This window comes from Salvelinus alpinus, chromosome 10 (genome assembly GCF_045679555.1).
Source record: "Salvelinus alpinus chromosome 10, SLU_Salpinus.1, whole genome shotgun sequence".
NCBI lineage: Eukaryota > Metazoa > Chordata > Actinopteri > Salmoniformes > Salmonidae > Salvelinus > Salvelinus alpinus.
The window spans coordinates 55973447-55986887 of record NC_092095.1 but is presented as its reverse complement, the minus strand read 5'-3'; the positions used below and the strand labels follow the sequence as shown (position 1 = coordinate 55986887).

Here is a 13441-nt window from a genome sequence, read left to right as displayed (position 1 = left end):
CCTGTCCATGTGTTGTGTTATGGGTTCACACGCATGTTATTCATGGCTCACACAGCTGCATACATATGGAGATAACACACACACCTCGTACACACACACATTGTGTATCGTGTCAGGGATGTAGTAATGTAATACCACATCATCAAACCTTTTACATTTGAATCTCTCTGTCTCTCCCCTCTGTCTGTCTGTCTCTCCCCTCTTTGTCTGTCTGTCTCTCTCTGTCTCTCCCCTCTCTGTCTGTCTGTCTCTCTCTTTCTCTCTGTCTCTCCCCTCTCTGTCTGTCTGTCTCTCTCTTTCTCTCTGTCTCTCCCCTCTCTTGTCTGTCTGTCTCTCTCTTTCTCTCTCTCTCTCTCTCTCTTTCTCTCCATCTCTCCCCTCTGTCTGTCTGTCTCTCCCCTCTCTGTCTGTCTGTCTCTCCCCTCAATGTCTCTCCCCTCTCTGTCTGTCTGTCTCTCCCCTCTCTGTCTCTCCCCTCTCTGTCTGTCTGTCTCTCCCCTCTCTGTCTCTCCCCTCTCTGTCTGTCTGTCTATCCACTCTCTGTCTGTCTGTCTCTCCCCTCTCTGTCTGTCTGTCTCTCCCCTCTCTGTCTCTCCCCTCTCTCTCTGTCTGTCTCTCCCCTCTCTGTCTGTCTGTCTCTCCCCTCTCTGTCTGTCTGTCTCTGCCCTCTCTGTCTGTCTGTCTCTCCCCTCTCTGTCTGTCTGTCTCTCCCCTCTCTGTCTCTCTCACGCTCTAATATAGGATTATATGGTCTTACTGGGTAAAGTAAAGTAGTAAAGTGACTAATTCCATCAGATAACTGGATTGGCTTCCATCTCTGTGTCTGTGAGAACATCACACTGGATAACATAGAGAGAGGGAGTAAAGACACACACACACACACACACACACACACACACACACACACACACACACACACACACACACACACACACACACACACACACACACACACACACACACACACACACACACACACACACACACACGCTATACTAGTAATTGTGTGTCACATTGATTTGTTGGTCATTACGCAGGAAGATCAATGCACTCTAAATGTGTGTATGTGTGTGTGTGGGTGCGTGAGGGGGTAACGCACGCACACACACACACACACACACACACACACACACACACACACACACACACACACACACACACACACACACACACACACACACACACACACACACACACACACACACACACACACACACACACACACGAGAGGGCCGCTTTCACAGATTATACTAGAGTCCATTAGCTTTGGCTAAATCTCTTCCCTCTTCTCTCTCACTATATTCTTCTATAAATCCACTCTCCCCCCTCTCTCTCTTCTCCTTCTCTCGATCCCCCTTCTCTCTCTTCTCCTTCTCTAACTTCTCCTTCGCTCTTTCCCCTTTCTCCCGATCCCCCTTCTCTCTCTTCTCCTTCTCTCTCCCCTTCTCTCTCTTCTCCCTCTCTCTCCCCTTTCTCCTTCTCGCTCTTCTCCTTCTCTCTCTCCCCCTTCTTTCACTTCTCCTTCTATTTCTCCTCTCTCTCTCCTTTTCCCTCTCTCTGTCTCTTCTCCCTCTCTCTTCTCCTTCTCTCTCCCCCTTCTTTCTCTACTCATTCTCTCTCTCTTCTCCCTCGCTTTCCCCCCTCACTCTCCCCCCCACTCTCTCCCTCTCTCCCCCTCTCTCTTCTCCCTCTCTCTCTCTGTTCCTCTGCATATACACTCACCTATCTTCCTCAGTTCTTAGTCTCTGGGTCCATTTCCTTCTCTACCCTCTCTTTATCCCTCTCCCTTTTCTTTCTATCTCTCCTTTCTTTTCATCTCTTCCTCTCTCTGCCTCCCCTATTTCCTTCTACATTCATTTCTTTCCTTCGCCTGGCCCTGCTCCCTCTCCTCCCTCTCATCCTCATCCCACTCTCCTTTCCCCTTCCCCCACTCCTTCTCTCTTTCAGATTGAATCTCGAGCCCCGCTCCCTGTGTGAATGGTCAGTGTGTGTGTTTGTTTGTGTGTGTGTGTGTGTGGGTGTGTGTGAGTGCGTGCGTGTGTGTGAGTGCGTGCGTGCAAGCATGTGTGTTGGTGTGTGTGTTCAGACTGTTGAGTAAGAGCCTGTAGAAGTACTGTAGAGGAGTAACAATTTTTTAAAATAAAATGTCTCCTTCTGTTCTTTTGCCCTCTGGTGTGTTTTAGAGTGGGCTGAGTGTGTGTGCTGATTCAGTTTATCGTTGAATAACACACACACAAACCCACCCACCGACCCACCCACACACACACACACCCACCGACCCACCCACCCACACACCCACCGACCCACCCACCGACCCACCCACACACACACAGCAGAACCCCCCACATTTTCTACATTAGGATAGTTTAAAAATGGATGATGAGAGAGACAAAAAGAGGAGAGAGAGAACGAGCCAAGAATGAAAGACAGAGCAAGTGAAGAAGAGAGAATGAGAGAGGGAGAGAGAGAAGTGGAGCATGGTTAACTTAGTGTAATTTGTGTCTCTGGTTGTAAATGGTGGAGGGAGAAACATATATAGAGAGAAAGAGAGAGATATATAGAGGTAGAGAAAGAGAGAGCGAGAGAGAGATATAGAGGTAGAGAAAGAGAGAGCGAGATAGAGATATAGAGGTAGAGAAAGAGAGAGCGAGAGAGAGATATAGAGGTAGAGAAAGAGAGAGCGAGAGAGAGATATAGAGGTAGAGAAAGAGAGAGCGAGAGAGAGATATAGAGGTAGAGAAAGAGAGAGAGAGAGAGCTATAGAGGGAGAGATATAGGGAGACATAGAGGTAGAGAAAGAGAGAGAGAGATATAGAGAGGTAGAGAAAGAGAGAGAGAGATATAGCGAGGTAGATAAAGAGAGAGTGAGAGAGAGATATAGAGAGAGAGATATAGAGGTAGAGATAGAGAGGGAGAGAGAGATATAGAGGGAGAGAGAGATATAGAGGGAGAGAGAGATATAGAGGGAAAGAGAGATATAGAGGGAGAGAGAGATATAGAGGGAGAGAGAGATATAGAGGGAGAGAGAGATATAGAGGGAGAGAGAGGTGTACACTGCATCTCTCTCTCGCTGCACTGTGAACTGCAGAGTGATGTGGATTAAGAGAGCATAATATGAGTGTATGTGAGAGAGAGAAAGAGAGAGATGGAGAGAGAGAGATGGGGAGAAACAACAGAAGACTCTACAGGTGCAGGTGTGTATGTGTACATGTGGGTGTCTATCCAGATGTGTGTGTGTGTGTGTGTGTGTGTGTGTGTGTGTGTGTGTGTGTGTGTGTGTGTGTGTGTGTGTGTGTGTGTGTGTGTGTGTGTGTGTGTGTGTGTGTGTGTGTGTGTGTGTGTGTGGACTGGTCCCTGGAGCGTATCCTGTTCTCACGCTAGCCACTGAAATCCAGGTCACATTACTTTCTCTCTGTATAACCCAGCTCTAACACAGCCTGTGTGTGTGGAAGATATGTCTAACTCTTTGTAGCGGCTGAGCACTACCCCTCACACACGCACATGCACACGTACACACCCACACACACCAAAACACACACACACACTTTTAGAGTGCATTGATCTTCCTATGTTATGACTAACAAATCAATGTGACTCACAGTTACTAGTATACCGTGTGTGTGTGTGTATGTGTGTGTGTGTGTGTGTGTATCCCGTGTGATGTTCTCACAGACACCGAGATGGAAGCCAGTCCAGTGTGTGGTACACGCATCCATGTGATGACACCGCCAGCCAATCACAGACGAACACATACAGAGAATCCCTCCACTGTGACTCTCCGTTTCCATGGTAACCAAGAATGACGGTCCCCATCCCATAGTTAGCTGGCTTCAACACAGATCTAGGATCAGACAGTCCGGCACAAATACACACATTTTAGAACGCGGTTGATCGACGGCAACAATGTAACTCAGCTGCGTTAATTTCACCAACTGTCGTCTCTTTACGGTGTTACTAGACAACTATAACGCCCTCTAACCTCCCTTAACCTTAAGGGGCACTTTCCCAGAAACAGACGAATCCTAGTCCTGGACTAATATCAAACTCAATGGAGAATCTCCATTTAAAATGCTTTCGTCTGTGTCCGGGAAACCAGCCCTAAACGTCAGTAATAGTAGTCAGCAGAACAAGGCCCAGTCATGGTGAACTGGGTCAGAGTCTGTATCTTCCAGGACCAGAGAGACAGGGAGAAGTCTCGCATTAGAAAGGGGACAATGTCTGTTTGCATCGATAACATCCTGTTACAATGTAATCCTCCCCTTGCCTACCCTCTCCTCCCCCTGTCCCCCTCTGCCCTCTCCCTCCCCTGTCCCACTCTGCCCTCTCCCTCCCCCTCTGCCCTCTCCTACTCCTGTCTAACCCCTCTGCCCTCTCCTACTCCTGTCTAACCCCTCTGCTCTCTCCTACTCCTGCCTAACCCCTCTGCCCTATCCTCCCATTGACTCCCCTGTCTCTTTCCGATCCTGCTGATTCCCTATCAAAAATTCACCCTCACCTGAGTTAACATTAGAGAGAGAGAGAGGAGAGAGAGAGAGGAGAGAGGGAGAGAGAGGAGAGATAGGTGAGAGAGAGGAGAGAGGAGAGAGAGAGAGGAGAGGAGAGGAGAGGGAGAGAGAGGAGAGAAAGGAGGGAGAGAGAGAGAGAGAGAGGAGAGAGAGAGGGAGAGAGGAGAGAGGGAGAGCGAGAGGGAGATTGAGGAGAGAGAGAGGGAGAGAGGAGAGAGAGAGAGGGAGAGAGGAGAGAGAAAGGAGAGTATTGAGAGAGAGAGAGAGAGGAGAGAGAGAGGGAGAGAGCGAGAGAGAGAGAGCTTGAGGAGAGAGAGAGGGAGAGAGGAGAGAGAGGGGAGAGAGAAAGAGGGAGAGAGAGAGGGAGAGAGAGAGAGAGAGAGAGAGAGAGAGAGAGAGAGAGAGAGAGAGAGAGAGAGAGAGAGAGAGAGAGAGAGAGAGAGAGAGAGAGAGAGAGAGAGAGAGAGAGAGAGAATGGTGGATAGAAAAAAGAAGTATTTATTCTGGAAGGAAAACCAGAGTACTATTATTAGCTCAATGTAAACCCTGCCAACTGGAGCCAAACACACTCTACAACAACCATCAAAACCCATTACATCCACAGAGCTGTGTGTGTAGGTGGGGGAAATTATCCACACATTCTTAAATAGATTAAAACAAACATTTAATTCCATGATTTTGGCCAGTGGTGGTGAGCTGGGCAGGACAACAGCTTTATATATGTGTGTATCTCTGTGTGTGTATCTCTCTGTGTGTGTGTGTGTGTGTGTGTGTGTGTGTGTGTGTGTGTGTGTGTGTGTGTGTGTGTGTGTGTGTGTGTGTGTGTGTGTGTGTGTGTGTGTGTGTGTGTGTGTGTGTGTGTGTGTGCGTGTGGTACCTCTCCATAGTCGGTAGTGAGGACCAGGGTTCCGTCTCCACAGGAGCTGACAGTAGAAGGAACCAGCTGCTCCTTCTCCTTGACCCACACACGGGCCCCCTGCAACACACACACACACACACACACACACACACACACACACACACACACACACACACACACACACACACACACACACACACACACACACACACACACACACACACACACGGTTACTATAACACCCACCAGGATAAATGAATCGTATACACTCAATGCTTTGTCCATTATTACACTGATAATACCATATCTAAAACATATTGTGGACGTCAGCAGTCAGATTTAAAGATAAAGCCCATTCAGTAGAGAAAAAATGTACCTTGATGCATTATGATGCAACAACAACAAAAAACGCATCACTTTGATGTGGCCAAACACACATAGCTACAGAGGGTTGTAGAGAACACAGCAAAGAGGGGTGAAGAGAGGAGGAGGAGGAGAGACAAATTGTTTTAGCAACAGATGGCCCACACCCCTTGGCAACCCCCTACTTCTGCATGACAACACACACACACACGTACGTGGTAGAGAGAGAAGGAGAGAGATACGTGTCCTCTGGAGTAGAGAGGTAGGGAGCAAGAGAAGGAGAGAGATACTTGTCCTCTGTAGTAGAGAGGTAGGGAGAGAGAGAAGGAGAGAGATACGTGTCCTCTGTAGTAGAGAGGTAGGGAGAGAGAGAAGGAGAGAGATACGTGTCCCCTGTAGTAGAGAGGTAGAGAGAGAGAGAAGGAGAGAGATACTTGTCCTCTGTAGTAGAGAGGTAGGGAGAGAGAGAAGGAGAGAGATACTTGTCCTCTGTAGTAGAGAGGTAGGGAGAGAGAGAAGGAGAGAGATACGTGTCCTCTGGAGTAGAGAGGTAGGGAGAGAGAGAAGGAGAGAGATACGTGTCCTCTGTAGTAGAGAGGTAGGGAGAGAGAGAAGGAGATAGATACGTGTCCTCTGGAGTAGAGAGGTAGGGAAAGAGAGAAGGAGAGAGATACTTGTCCTCTGTAGTAGAGAGGTAGGGAGAGAGAGAAGGAGAGATACGTGTCCTCTGTAGTAGAGAGGTAGGGAGAGAGAGAAGGAGATAGATACGTGTCCTCTGGAGTAGAGAGGTAGGGAGCAAGAGAAGGAGAGAGATACTTGTCCTCTGGAGTAGAGAGGTAGGGAGCAAGAGAAGGAGAGAGATACGTGTCCTCTGTAGTAGAGAGGTAGGGAGAGAGAGAAGGAGAGAGATACGTGTCCTCTGTAGTAGAGAGGTAGGGAGAGAGAGAAGGAGAGAGATACGTGTCCCCTGTAGTAGAGAGGTAGGGAGAGAGAGAAGGAGAGAGATACGTGTCCTCTGTAGTAGAGAGGTAGGGAGAGAGAGAAGGAGAGAGATACGTGTCCTCTGTAGTAGAGAGGTAGGGAGAGAGAGAAGGAGAGAGATACGTTTCCTCTGTAGTAGAGAGGTAGGGAGAGAGAGAAGGAGAGAGATACGTGTCCCCTGTAGTAGAGAGGTAGAGAGAGAGAGAAGGAGAGAGATACTTGTCCTCTGTAGTAGAGAGGTAGGGAGAGAGAGAAGGAGAGAGATACGTGTCCCCTGTAGTAGAGAGGTAGGGAGAGAGAGAAGGAGATAGATACGTGTCCTCTGGAGTAGAGAGGTAGGGAGAGAGAGAAGGAGAGAGATACGTGTCCTCTGTAGTAGAGAGGTAGGGAGAGAGAGAAGGAGAGAGATACTTGTCCTCTGGAGTAGAGAGGTAGGTAGAGAGAGAAGGAGAGAGATACGTGTCCTCTGTAGTAAAGAGGTAGGGAGCAAGAGAAGGAGAGAGATACTTGTCCTCTGGAGTAGAGAGGTAGGTAGAGAGAGAAGGAGAGAGATACGTGTCCTCTGTAGTAGAGAGGTAGGGAGAGAGAGAAGGAGAAAGATACGTGTCCTCTGTAGTAGAGAGGTAGGGAGAGAGAGAAGGAGAGAGATACGTGTCCCCTGTAGTAGAGAGGTAGGGAGAGAGAGAAGGAGAGAGATACGTGTCCTCTGTAGTAGAGAGGTAGGGAGAGAGAGAAGGAGAGAGATACGTGTCCTCTGTAGTAGAGAGGTAGGGAGAGAGAGAAGGAGAGAGATACGTGTCCCCTGTAGTAGAGAGGTAGGGAGAGAGAGAAGGAGAGAGATACGTGTCCCCTGTAGTAGAGAGGTAGGGAGAGAGAGAAGGAGAGAGATACGTGTCCTCTGTAGTAGAGAGGTAGGGAGAGAGAGAAGGAGAGAGATACGTGTCCTCTGTAGTAGAGAGGTAGGGAGAGAGAGAAGGAGAGAGATACGTTTCCTCTGTAGTAGAGAGGTGGGGAGAGAGAGAAGGAGAGAGATACGTGTCCCCTGTAGTAGAGAGGTAGGGAGAGAGAGAAGGAGAGAGATACGTGTCCTCTGTAGTAGAGAGGTAGGGAGAGAGAGAAGGAGAGAGATACGTGTCCTCTGTAGTAGAGAGGTAGGGAGAGAGAGAAGGAGAGAGATACGTGTCCTCTGTAGTAGAGAGGTAGGGAGAGAGAGAAGGAGAGAGATACGTGTCCTCTGTAGTAGAGAGGTAGGGAGAGAGAGAAGGAGAGAGATACGTGTCCTCTGTAGTAGAGAGGTAGGGAGAGAGAGAAGGAGAGAGATACGTGTCCTCTGTAGTAGAGAGGTAGGGAGAGAGAGAAGGAGATAGATACGTGTCCTCTGGAGTAGAGAGGTAGGGAAAGAGAGAAGGAGAGAGATACTTGTCCTCTGTAGTAGAGAGGTAGGGAGAGAGAGAAGGAGAGATACGTGTCCTCTGTAGTAGAGAGGTAGGGAGAGAGAGAAGGAGATAGATACGTGTCCTCTGGAGTAGAGAGGTAGGGAGCAAGAGAAGGAGAGAGATACTTGTCCTCTGGAGTAGAGAGGTAGGGAGCAAGAGAAGGAGAGAGATACGTGTCCTCTGTAGTAGAGAGGTAGGGAGAGAGAGAAGGAGAGAGGTACGTGTCCTCTGTAGTAGAGAGGTAGGGAGAGAGAGAAGGAGAGAGATACGTGTCCCCTGTAGTAGAGAGGTAGGGAGAGAGAGAAGGAGAGAGATACGTGTCCTCTGTAGTAGAGAGGTAGGGAGAGAGAGAAGGAGAGAGATACGTGTCCTCTGTAGTAGAGAGGTAGGGAGAGAGAGAAGGAGAGAGATACGTTTCCTCTGTAGTAGAGAGGTAGGGAGAGAGAGAAGGAGAGAGATACGTGTCCCCTGTAGTAGAGAGGTAGAGAGAGAGAGAAGGAGAGAGATACTTGTCCTCTGTAGTAGAGAGGTAGGGAGAGAGAGAAGGAGAGAGATACGTGTCCCCTGTAGTAGAGAGGTAGGGAGAGAGAGAAGGAGATAGATACGTGTCCTCTGTAGTAAAGAGGTAGGGAGCAAGAGAAGGAGAGAGATACTTGTCCTCTGGAGTAGAGAGGTAGGTAGAGAGAGAAGGAGAGAGATACGTGTCCTCTGTAGTAGAGAGGTAGGGAGAGAGAGAAGGAGAAAGATACGTGTCCTCTGTAGTAGAGAGGTAGGGAGAGAGAGGAGAGAGATACGTGTCCCCTGTAGTAGAGAGGTAGGGAGAGAGAGAAGGAGAGAGATACGTGTCCTCTGTAGTAGAGAGGTAGGGAGAGAGAGAAGGAGAGAGATACGTGTCCTCTGTAGTAGAGAGGTAGGGAGAGAGAGAAGGAGAGAGATACGTGTCCCCTGTAGTAGAGAGGTAGGGAGAGAGAGAAGGAGAGAGATACGTGTCCCCTGTAGTAGAGAGGTAGGGAGAGAGAGAAGGAGAGAGATACGTGTCCTCTGTAGTAGAGAGGTAGGGAGAGAGAGAAGGAGAGAGATACGTGTCCTCTGTAGTAGAGAGGTAGGGAGAGAGAGAAGGAGAGAGATACGTGTCCTCTGTAGTAGAGAGGTAGGGTGAGAGAGAAGGAGAGAGATACGTGTCCTCTGTAGTAGAGAGGTAGGGAGAGAGAGAAGGAGAGAGATACGTGCCCTCTGGAGTAGAGAGGTAGGGAGAGAGAGAAGGAGAGAGATACGTGTCCTCTGTAGTAGAGAGGTAGGGAGAGAGAGAAGGAGAGAGATACGTGTCCTCTGGAGTAGAGAGGTAGGGAGCGAGAGAAGGAGAGAGATACGTGTCCTCTGTAGTAGAGAGGTAGGGAGAGAGAGAAGGAGAGAGATACGTGTCCTCTGTAGTAGAGAGGTAGGGAGAGAGAGAAGGAGAGAAGTGGGGGGTAAAGAAAGAGAGACAGGGTGATAGAGGTGGTGAAAGAGAGACAGGGTGATAGAGGTGGTGAAAGAGAGACAGGGTGATAGAGGTGGTGAAAGAGAGACAGGGTGATAGAGGTGGAGAAAGAGAGACAGGGTGATAGAGGTGGTGAAAGAGAGACAGGGTGATAGAGGTTGAGAAAGAGAGACAGGGTGATAGAGGTGGAGAAAGAGAGACAGGGTGATAGAGGTGGAGAAAGACAGACAGGGTGATAGAGGTGGAGAAAGAGGAAGTGTCATATTTATTCTGTCCCTCGAACACAAAGCTCGCTTTCAGCCAGTCAGTGACCTCTAACCCCTGACCCCTACACTACCCCGACACGGGGGGACTACTGTATTACAAAGGGGGTAAGCAGGTGAAGAGGTGAAGAGGAAAGGGTAGAGGGAAGTTAAAGGGGGACTACTGTATTACATGTAAAGGAGGTGAGGGTGAGGGAGGGGTGAGGGAGAGGTATAGAAGGGGTGGGTAGGTAGGGGGTGAGAGAAGGAGGACCCTGAAAAAATCAAGGATACCTGAGGTGCGTTCAGTTCGCTTGAACATTTGCTACGTTGCGGAATGCTTTGTACTGAACGACACGTTTCCCCAAAACGTTCTTGTAGGTACTTGAACAGACTTTGAGGTACGTTTGCTCCCGTTTCACAGGTGTGGCGAGGTGTGGCTTGAAGAAATGTATTTTAAGGGCAGTGGCCATGGTGACAGCGTTTCCCAAACCACAACCAATGACTGTATATATTTCCACAACCCCTCCCCATTTTCAACTCGTCGTTCAGTACAGCAACGTTTCGGTTCAATTGAACGATCCAGAACGTAAAAACATACTGAACGCAGCCCAGATGTGCACATCTGAAAGAAGAGTGAGAGGAAGAGGGGTGGAGAGAGGAGGAAGAGGAGGAGAAGAGACTTATTGTTTTTGCAACAGATGGCCCACACCCCGCGGCAACCTCCTACTCCCGCATGACAACACACACACTTACATACACTCCCGACAAAGGCTGTGGAGTTAACCAGGCAGAAAACACACCCAGCTGGGTAGCTCGGGGTGGAGCTGCAGGGTGAAGGGTGTCCTGTACTGTGAGTTGAACACCCAGGGCCAGTGCCAAATACACACACACTTTGTGAGGTCTATAGGCGATAGGTATATATTTTACCACTAGGTACAGTTACTGTTGATTACATGTACAGTGGGGTTTGATTGACAGCCTGCATTCTTATTTCGACACCAAACCCACCACTGGTGTGCGTGGCCAAAGAGCTCTATTTTCATGTCATTTTACCAAAAACACTGGTTCCAATCAAAGTGGCAATTTCATGTAGCCAACTCCAGGTGTTTACATTTGATGACATGAACTTAGAGGTCTTTGGCCAGGCACACCAGCGGTGGGTTTGGCGTCTAAATGAGAAGTCATAAGCAGAACAGAACCCCATACCTACTGTAAAATATGGTAGTGGATCTTTGATGTTATGGGGATAATTTGCTTCCACTGGTCCTGGGGCCCTTGTTAAGGTCAACGTCATCATGAACTTTACCCAGTACCGGAACATTTTAGTCAAAAACCTGATTGCCTCTGCCAGGAGGCTGAAACTTGGCGGCAAGTGGATCTTCCAGCAAGACAATAACCCAAAGCACACATTAAAATCCACAAAGAAACGGTTAACTGGCCACAAAATCAACATTTTGCAATGGCCATCTTAGTCTTAGGACTTGAAACCCATTGAAGAGGGCAGTCCATAAGCGCAGACGAAGGACATTAAGGATCTGGAAGGAATCTGTATGGAGGAATGGTCTAAAATCCCTCCCAAAATGTTCTCTAACTCATAAAACATTTGAGAAAGAGGCTCAGTGACGTTATCCTCGCAAGGTGGGGTATTGAAAACAGTCGTGTCAATCATTTTGACCCCTACCTTTTGGAGAATCGTTTTTATTGCTTGTCAAACAAAATCTCTTTCTCAGCAAATTTTTATTAGTATTAAATAATAGAATTTGCCAATTTTTTAGGAGCATACATTATAGCTCAGTATTTGAATGATCTTTTTCATACACTTTATTCAGAAAAGGTGCTATCTAGAACCTTAAAGAGTTATTCAGCTGTCCCCATTAGAGAACCCTTTGAAAAAACATTTTGGTTCCAGGTAGAACCCTTTTGGATTCCATGTAGAACCCTTTCCACAGAGAGTTCTACAGTACATGGAACTCAAAAGGGTTCTACCTAGAACCCAAAAAGGTTCTCCTATGGGGACAGCAGAAGAACCCTTTCGGGAACCCTATTTTCTTTTTCTATCAATGGTGCTCATAATCACTGAGGAATGGCCATGTCACACCCTGATCTGTTTCACCTGTCCTTGTGATTGTCTCCACCGCCTCCAGGTGTCGCTTATTTTTCCCGGTGTATTTATCCCTGTGTTTCCTGTCTCTCTGTGCCAGCTCGTCTTGTATGTTCGAGTCAACCAGCGTGTTTTTCCCCGTGCTCCTACTTTTCTATTCTCTTCTAATAGTCCTCCTGGTTTTGACCTTTCCCTCTTTTTTGGACTCCATTCCCGCCTGCCTGACCATTCTGCTTGCCCTGACCTCGAGCCTGCCTGCCATTCTGTACCTCTGGATATCTGAACTGGTTTTGACCTTTTGCCTGTCCACGACCATTCTCTTGCCTGTCCACGACCATTCTCTTGCCTGTCCCCGACCATTCTCTTGCCTGTCCACGACCATTCTCTTGCCTGTCCACGACCATTCTCTTGCCTGTCCCCGACCATTCTCTTGCCTGTCCACGACCATTCTCTTGCCTGTCCCCGACCATTCTCTTGCCTGTCCCCGACCATTCTCTTGCCTGTCCACGACCATTCTCTTGCCTGTCCCCGACCATTCTCTTGCCTGTCCCCGACCATTCTCTTGCCTGTCCCCGACCATTCTCTTGCCTGTCCACGACCATTCTCTTGCCTGTCCACGACCATTCTCTTGCCTGTCCCCGACCATTCTCTTGCCTGTCCCCGACCATTCTCTTGCCTGTCCCCGACCATTCTCTTGCCTGTCCCCGACCATTCTCTTGCCTGTCCCCGACCATTCTCTTGCCTGTCCCCGACCATTCTCTTGCCTGTCCACGACCATTCTCTTGCCTGTCCCCGACCATTCTCTTGCCTGTCCACAACCATTCTCTTGCCTACCCCTTTTGGATTGTTAATAAACATCTTGGACTCGAACCATCTGCCTCCTGTGTCTGCATCTGGATCTTGCCTTGTGCCCTTATAGGCCATGCTTTATCCCTCCCTTCATCCCTACTTCATTCTCCATCACTTATCACTTGTTATTGGGGGGGGGAGATGGAGAAAGGAGGTTTATAAATTACCTGCCTTCCACCACTTGCCTCTTACCAGACACCAGACTTTCAACACATACCTACCCATATAGACACAGACACACACAATCCCCCCCAGGGTGTCTGGTTGTCAACCAACCCCCCCCCCCCCCCCCCCATAACTCTCCATTAAACCTCAATCAATCCCACCCGACCTCTCACCTTTCACCCCTGGCTACCTGTGACTTACACACTGCCCAGAGGTTGACAGGGCGGCACTGAATATTCCTTCAACCATGTATATAAAACCGTATGCACTCTAATCCCATAGTAATATTTAGATTGTCATGTAGTATGTTGTTAATGCAGTGTCTAATGTTGAGGCATCGTGACATACTGGTAAACGACTGACGGATGAGTAAATAACCACAAACAAGCGTTTATAGACCGTTAGGTGTGCCATCTCCTCATCTCTCAGTAAGGTGACATTTACATTACGTTACTCC

At 48.5% G+C, this 13441-nt stretch overlaps 1 protein-coding gene across 2 annotated transcripts in view; it reads right to left on the bottom strand.

Annotated features, from left to right (window-relative positions):
* LOC139532298 (unconventional myosin-X-like) overlaps positions 1-13441 on the bottom strand; it is a 62899-nt gene that overhangs the window by 36650 nt on the left and 12808 nt on the right. For both annotated transcript variants that reach the window (XM_071329733.1, XM_071329732.1), the window contains exon 2: positions 5383-5481. In XM_071329733.1, coding sequence (XP_071185834.1) covers positions 5383-5481 — 99 coding nt within the window. The remainder of the gene's footprint in view (positions 1-5382; positions 5482-13441) is intronic.